The sequence below is a fragment of the Zalophus californianus genome, chromosome 3, assembly GCF_009762305.2.
Source record: "Zalophus californianus isolate mZalCal1 chromosome 3, mZalCal1.pri.v2, whole genome shotgun sequence".
Lineage (NCBI taxonomy): Eukaryota > Metazoa > Chordata > Mammalia > Carnivora > Otariidae > Zalophus > Zalophus californianus.
The window spans coordinates 192,084,306-192,091,275 of NC_045597.1; the positions used below are offsets into that span (position 1 = coordinate 192,084,306).

The 6,970-nt window shown below is 54.7% G+C and overlaps 1 protein-coding gene across 1 annotated transcript in view; it reads left to right on the forward strand.

The window, feature by feature from the left end:
- Positions 1 to 4,641, forward strand: part of RAMP1 (receptor activity modifying protein 1) — a 45,002-nt gene extending 40,361 nt beyond the window's left edge. Inside the window, exon 3 of the mRNA XM_027591487.2 lies at positions 3,943 to 4,641. Within this exon, the coding sequence (XP_027447288.1) occupies positions 3,943 to 4,198 (256 nt within the window). The 3' untranslated portion in view covers positions 4,199 to 4,641. The remainder of the gene's footprint in view (positions 1 to 3,942) is intronic.
- Positions 4,642 to 6,970: the final 2,329 nt, after the last annotated feature.

The following is a 6,970-nucleotide window of genomic DNA, read 5'->3' on the forward strand; positions in this document are numbered from 1 at the left end:
CACAGCTGCTGTCGCCTTGGCCCGCTCTCTCCCTCCTGGGGCCTCCCATACCCCGCCCTCGCACGGGGACTGAGGGGGGCCCACGGTCCCTGTGCACTCACGGCAGTGACCCAGAGAGCAGCCAGGACAGGGAAAACAGTGACAGAGCAGTTTGGAGGCTGATGGGAGCTGCGGTAGAGGGGGGCTGGGGTGCAGGAGGCAGCCCGGCCTTTTCCATGCAGCCTTTTCAAGCCTCCTTGGGTAGCTCCTCAATGTTGATCTGTAGTCTCTGCTCCATTTACTCACTTTCTAGATCAAAAATCAGAAAGACCAGAAAAGTATCCTTTAAAGATCCTCCTTTTTGGGGCGCCTGGGTGGCTCAGTTGGTTAAGCGACTGCCTTCGGCTCAGGTCATGATCCTGGAGTCCCGGGATCGAGTCCCGCATCGGGCTCCCTGCTCGGCGGGGAGTCTGCTTCTCCCTCTGACCCTCCCCCCTCTCGTGTTCTCTCTCTCATTCTCTCTCTCTCTCTCTCTCTCAAATAAATAAAATCTTAAAAAAAAAAAAAAAGATCCTCCTTTTTACTGTTTATGGAGCTCTTCACGGGTTACATTCCTCTGACTGAAAAACTGAAAGCATTTCTTCTAGCCCAGATCTGCTGACAATGAATTCTCTCAGCTTCTTTTCTTCTGGAAGAGTCTTTAGTTCAACTTCGTGTGTGAAAGCTCTGTTTGCTGGGTTTGGGATTCTGGGCAGACGGGGGTGTGTTCCCACCACCACTACCAATACTTTGTCACCCCGTTGTCCCCTGGCCTGCACAGTCTCTGGTCAGAATTCTGCTAACATCCTGTCATCACTCCTCTGTAGGTGTCTTTTTTCTCGACAGACTCTAGGATTTTTTTCCTCTTGGATTTTTTTCTTTATCTTTGGTTTTCAGCTGCTCATTTGAACTTGTTGGGTCTGTGTGGCTGTTTATCGGCTGTTGCTGTCGCTTTGGTTTTTGCCCTGTTTGGGGTTCTCTGACTTCTTGGATTTGCAATCTGATATCTCACTATTTTTGGAAAATTGTCAGCCATTTATCCCTTTACATACTTTTTCCGCCCCATTTCTTCTCCTTCTGGGACTCAGGATTACGAGTTGGAGTTGATATCATTGGCTGTGTTACTAATTCACCACAGGGCTGCTCTGTTTTTTCTCTTTGTGTTTCTGTTTGGGTAACTTCTACTGACCTACCTTCAGGTTCACTAATTCATTCCTCAGATGTCAGCTCTGCTGATGAGCCCATGGAAGGAATTCTCTCTGATACTGTGTCTGTTTGTTCTCTAGAATTTTTCTCTGGCTTTCTTACAGCTTGCATCTCTGCGGAAATTCTCTGTGTCTCTTGTCTGCCTTCCCCACTAGACCCCTTTATCATATTCATCTTTTTGAGGTCCCTGCATGATAGTTACAACATCTGAGTCATCTCAGAGTCTGATTCTGTTGATTGATGTATCTCTTGACAAGGGGTTGCTTGGTTTCTGTTGCTTTTAAATGAAAAGTTCATGATTCTGTATTGAATACTGAATATTCGTGTATAGGACAGCAGAGACTGAGGCAACCAGTGTTTCTATCTGGAAATGGGTGAGCCTCTTCTGCCAGGCTGTCTGGGTGAGGTCTGAGTCAATCTTGTCAGGAATTGGGCTGGGCTTGGGGTTTGTGGTCACACGGTTACTTTCAGAGCGCCACAGGCCTCCGTACCTCTAGCAACGGGCTCCCATTGCCTTGTGCTCAGAGTTGGGGCCGGTGAAGTGCCCTCAGTGCAGTGTCCCATTCTGCATGCCTGGGCCACATAGTGGGTCTCTCCCCACCTTGTCTGGGCAGCAGATGCCTACTACTTGTTATTGTGTTATTCTTGTTATTCTATGCCCATAGAATAGACAGGCCCATGCCTTCGGGCCCCTCCCTGTGGTGGCCAAACCCTGCCCTGTATCTGTGGGGTCTTGGCTGGGAGATTCCTGCCCCTCTCCCAGTGGCCGGAGACCTCTGTTTGGTATCATGCAGGATCCTAGGCCCAGGATGGGTTCCTGCTGCTCTCCCAAGGGAAAAGAGTCTTTTCCTTATCCTTCCGTCAGCCACAGTGCATCTTTCTTGTGCCCTGGGGCTAACAGGCTGTACCATCCCTCCCTCAGCAGCGTCAGGCTTTTGCTTCCCGGACGAGAAGGGCCTGGGAACGTTGGAAGCGCTATGGGTCTGTTCGCCACAATCCACTACTCTTCCTCCAGGGGTCTAAGGCTGTCAATTCTTACATGAGAAGTGTTCAGGAAATGTGTAGTGTTTGTGCCTGGCCCCACGTGGCAACCAGTCTCCTGCCTGCCCCTAATCTTTCTCACGAGCAAGAGCCTCATGGGAAGAAATGGTGAGTCACAAAACCGCCAGTGTGTCTGGGGCCCCAGAAATTCCGAACTGACCTTCCAGCCCACAGTTGGCCTTTGGCCGTTTGTTCCAAGTGGATTTCTTCTCATGTCTGGTATGGCAGCTGTGTCTCATTCCCATGCTCTGCCTTGAAATAAGTTACTTTACTGCTTTGCAGTCTCTGCTCTCTGATGGATTCCAGAAAACATATTGTTTTTTAGTTTCTTTGGCCTTTTTTTTTTTTTTTTGGCTATCATTCAGGTAAGAGCAACATTCTTTGCAGCTTTCTACCTGATAAGCAGAAGCAGAAGTGACTCACCTTCTGGAAACTATATCTTCATTTCCCCCAATGTTGAATCTTCATTTATTAAAAAGTAATTTACTCAAAGTATTAAATATAGAACCACCGTATCTGGTGTTCTGGGCGTACCACTTCTGGGTGTACATCCAAAAGAATTGAAAGCAGGGTCTTCAATAGACGTTTGCGCACCCATGTTCGTATCAGTTGTGTTCATCACAGTCGTAAACGTGGAAACAACCCAGGTGTCCATTGATAACGGATAAACGAAACGATTCAGAATATGATTCAGCCTTGAAAAGGAAGGAGATTCTGACACCTGCTACAACGTGGATGAACCTTGAGGACACTATGCTCAGGGAAATAAGCCAGTCACAAAAAGACAAATACCCTATGATGCTACTTACCCGACGTCCCTCGAGCGGTCACACTCAGAAACAAAACGTTGAATGGTGGGTGGGGAAGGGGGAGTGGGAAGTCAGTGTTTCATGGGGACGGAGTTTCTGTTTGGGAAGGTGAGAAAGTTCTGGAGACGGACGGTGCTGATGGCTGCACGACAGCGTGAATGCATTTACTGCCACTGAACTGTGCACTTACAAATGGTTAAAATGGTAAAATAAAATTGTGCTATTTAAATTTTACCACAATAAAAAAAAAAGGGGGGAAGAAGAAAGCAATTGACTGGTATCTCCCACGTGCCAAGGGCTCTGCTGGGCCCTGGGGCTACAGAGCTGAACAAAACAGACCCTGTCCTCATGGCACTTGTCCCCGGTAAATAAAACAAATATGTCCCTCCGTACAATGAGGGGTGATGAGCGCTGTGGGAAACACCAGGGAGAGTGGGAAGGTGGGGGTTGGGCAACAAGGCCCCACGGGGAGCCCTGCCTTCCAGGCCAAGGGGCATGCCTCGGGTGAGGCTGGAGCGGCTGCGGATTCGTGCACCGATGGCTTGTTGACCCAGGCCGCTGTCTGAGCGCGCTCGGCTGGCCTGCCCCACCCTTTAGGCTGCCCTTGCATGTGGTGTACCAGTCCCAGGAACCCCAGAAGCAGGGAGGGACGGCCCTAAGCCCCCACTCACCTGCCAGGGTCTGGGCGCTGGGGAGCCCCCACGACACCATCTGGGGTCTCCCTCTCCTAGAGCCAGGGCCGCTGCCACTGGGCCTGGACTTCCGGGGGTGCTGGCCACAGTGGGGGGCGGGCTGAAGAGCCCCCGGCTGGGTCCTCCCGTGGCCCTCGGCCCGCTCGGCGGCTGATGAGCTGCTTTTCCATCTGCAGGAGCTACGGAGAGCTCACAGACTGCACCAGGCACGTGGCGGACCAGCTGGACTGCTTCTGGCCAAACGCGGCCGTGGACCAGTTCTTCGTGGCCGTCCACCGGCACTACTTCAGAAACTGCCCCGCGTCCGGCAGGGCCGTGCGGGACCCGCCCCGAAGCATCCTCTGTCCCTTCATCGTGGTGCCCATCCTGGTGACCCTGCTGGTGACGGCGCTGGTGGTCTGGAGGAGCAAGCGCCCGGAGGGCATCGTGTAGGCGCGCGGCCCAGGGGCAGGTGGGGAGCCCCGGCCCGGCCTGGGGAGAGCTTCCGGGGCCCGGACGGCAGCACAGACCCCCCAATCCCCCCTCCTCTCCCCAGGAAGAGCTATCAGGATTTCAGGGTGGTTGCGGTACAGGCATTAACCTGAAAGGCCAGAGGTCGATGCCACCAGGGTGGGGGTCCCAGGGGCTTGGGGGGGGGGGGCCAGAGCGCAACCGTCGCTATTCCCGGGGAGGGTCCCAAGCTCTGTCTCCTAATGTCCCAACCTCAAGCCAGACTCTGGAGAAGTAGTTTGTGGTGATTAAAAGGATGTCCTCAGGGGCACCTGGGGGGCTCAGTCGGTTAAGCGTCTGCCTTCGGCTCCGGCCATGATCCCAGCGTCCTGGGATCGAGTCCCGCATCGGGGCTCCCTGCTCTGCAGGGAGCCTACTTCTCCCTCTGCCTCTGCCTGCCTGCCTGCCTGTCTGCCTACTTGAGAGCTCTCTCTGTCAAATAAATAAATAAAATCTTTAAAAAAAAAAAAAAAGGATGTCCTCAAATGTGGGCAGCGTCATTACTTCTGGGGATGCATCGCTGAGGGAAGAAGGGTGGAGAAACACTAGCCCCTTCAGATTCCATCTGCCTCTGTGGGAAGGGGCTGTCCCAGGGCCCTGCAGTGGTGATGGCGGGCAGCCGAGGCGCCGCGAGCCCCGGAGAGGCCCCCGGGGGACTCTGACGGCCCCACACGCCCTCACCGTCACCACGGGAGCTGGAACCACTGGCCCGAGGACGGCGGTGCACAGACAGGGCGAGGCCCCTCTTCAGAGAAGCCTCCGCAGCCCTCAGGCCCAGCTCCCCACCTCCATCCTATCCGCGAGGGCTTTGCCGGCTGTTTCCAGGCTGCTGCTTTCCCATTCACAGTTCTTCCCAAACCCTGCTTACAGCCACCTTCCAGAAGGTTCTGAGTCCCCGAGGGGAGCTTCCATGCTGTTCCTCCCCGATGTCTTCTGAACGCAGACCTCTCCTCTGAGGTCCCTGCGGCCCCCAGCCTGCCCGACCCTCCAGGGCCCAGGACCTGCCCCTTCTCGAGACGACCAAATGGGACGGCATGCCCGCACGCTCAGCCTTGGCCTCTCCCTCGGCCCTGCAGGCCAGCCCACCCTAACACAGCGGCCCAACACCATTGCCTCCTGGAATGTTCAGCATTAGCGTACCACAACCACGTGGGGTCACCCACCACCCCGCTCCCCTGAGCAGACCAAGACCCCAGCCGGAAACCCCCCAGCCTCTTCCTGGGCACCTGGCTGTCCCATCACGGGCAGGCCCCTTGTCTGCAAATGGTTTCTCTGACGGAGATTCTCAAGCTTCTGCGCCGAACCATGGGCACCCAGCATGGTGGCGCCTTCTAGGAAAGGAGCCCAGGCGGTCCTAACGGCAGGATAATTGCCTCAAGGACCAACAGGGACCCCAGTGTCCACATATCAGGACCTCAGGGAGGGGCTGGTCGGGCTGCAGTGTCAGGACCCAGCTCCCTCTGCCTTCGTATGTTGTACACTTGGGGCCACAAGCTAGAAAGGAATGGACCATTGTCTCTATTCATCCCTGACTCCTCCCCGAGGAAGCCGTCGTGCGAGCAGGTTACGGTGCAGGCTGTAGGCAAGGAAGCAGGTGGAGGAAGAGCTTGGGGCTCAGGGCCCAGGTGTCCATGGGTCCCGGCTATGGGCGAGATCTCAGGAGCGGGTGGTGGCAGGGAGCGGGTATTGTGGGCTGGAGGGTGTCTTCATAAATATCATCACCTGAGCGCAAAGGTGACAGGCTCCACAGCCCCCAGCCTGACCTTGCTAGTCATTCGTCCTGTCATTAGTTACGTGTGCCTCCGCTGAAGGCACCGGCTCTATAAGCCTGCGGGTCCCTCTTGTCCAGGATTAATACCCCTCGTGGAAGGAACCTGGGCCCCGAGCTGCCAGGGCAGCCCCATCATCCTCAGACCCCTACAGGTGGTCAGGGCCCCATGTTGCCCTATTGCTTCGCCAGGGCTGAGTGAGGAATCCTTCCAAATCAGCTTTAGGGCTGTGGCATCTTCAAGGACAAGGCTCCCCCTTCTTCCTAAGTGCTCTGCCGGCCTGAGGTGTGTGTGTGTGGTATGTGTGTGGTGTGTACGATGTGTGTGGGTGTGTGTGAGGTATGTGTGTGATGTGTGTGTGGGAGTGTGTGGGTATATGGTGTGGGGGTGTGTGGTGTTGGGGTGCATGGTGTGTGTAGGTGGGGGGTGGGGAGGGTTGGTATGTGTGAGGCGTGTGATGTGTATATGGTGTGTGTGAGGTGTGTGGTGTGGGTATGGGGTATGTCTGGCGTGTGTGACGTGAGTGTATGGGTGTGTGTATGTGGGGTATGTGTGGGTGTGTGTGGTGTGTGAGATGTGGGTATATGTGCAGTATGTATGGTTGGGGGGTTGGGTATGGTATATGTGGTGCGTGTGTGATGTGTGTGGATGTGTGTATGTGAGGTATGTGTGGTGGGTGTGTGTGGATATGTGTGTGGTGTGTGTGTGGGTGTGTGAAGTGTATGATGTGTGTGAGGTGTATGATGTGTGTGTGCTGTGGGTGAGGTGTGTGCTGTGGGTGAGGTGTGTGAAGTGTATGATGTGTGTGAGGTGTATGATGTGTGTGTGCTGTGGGTGAGGTGTGTGCTGTGGGTGAGGTGTACACTGTGTGTGTGCGCGTGCTCACAAATCTGGCAATGTTCCAGTAGGAACGAGTCCAGTCTTCCATGGCATCATGGAAGAGTCG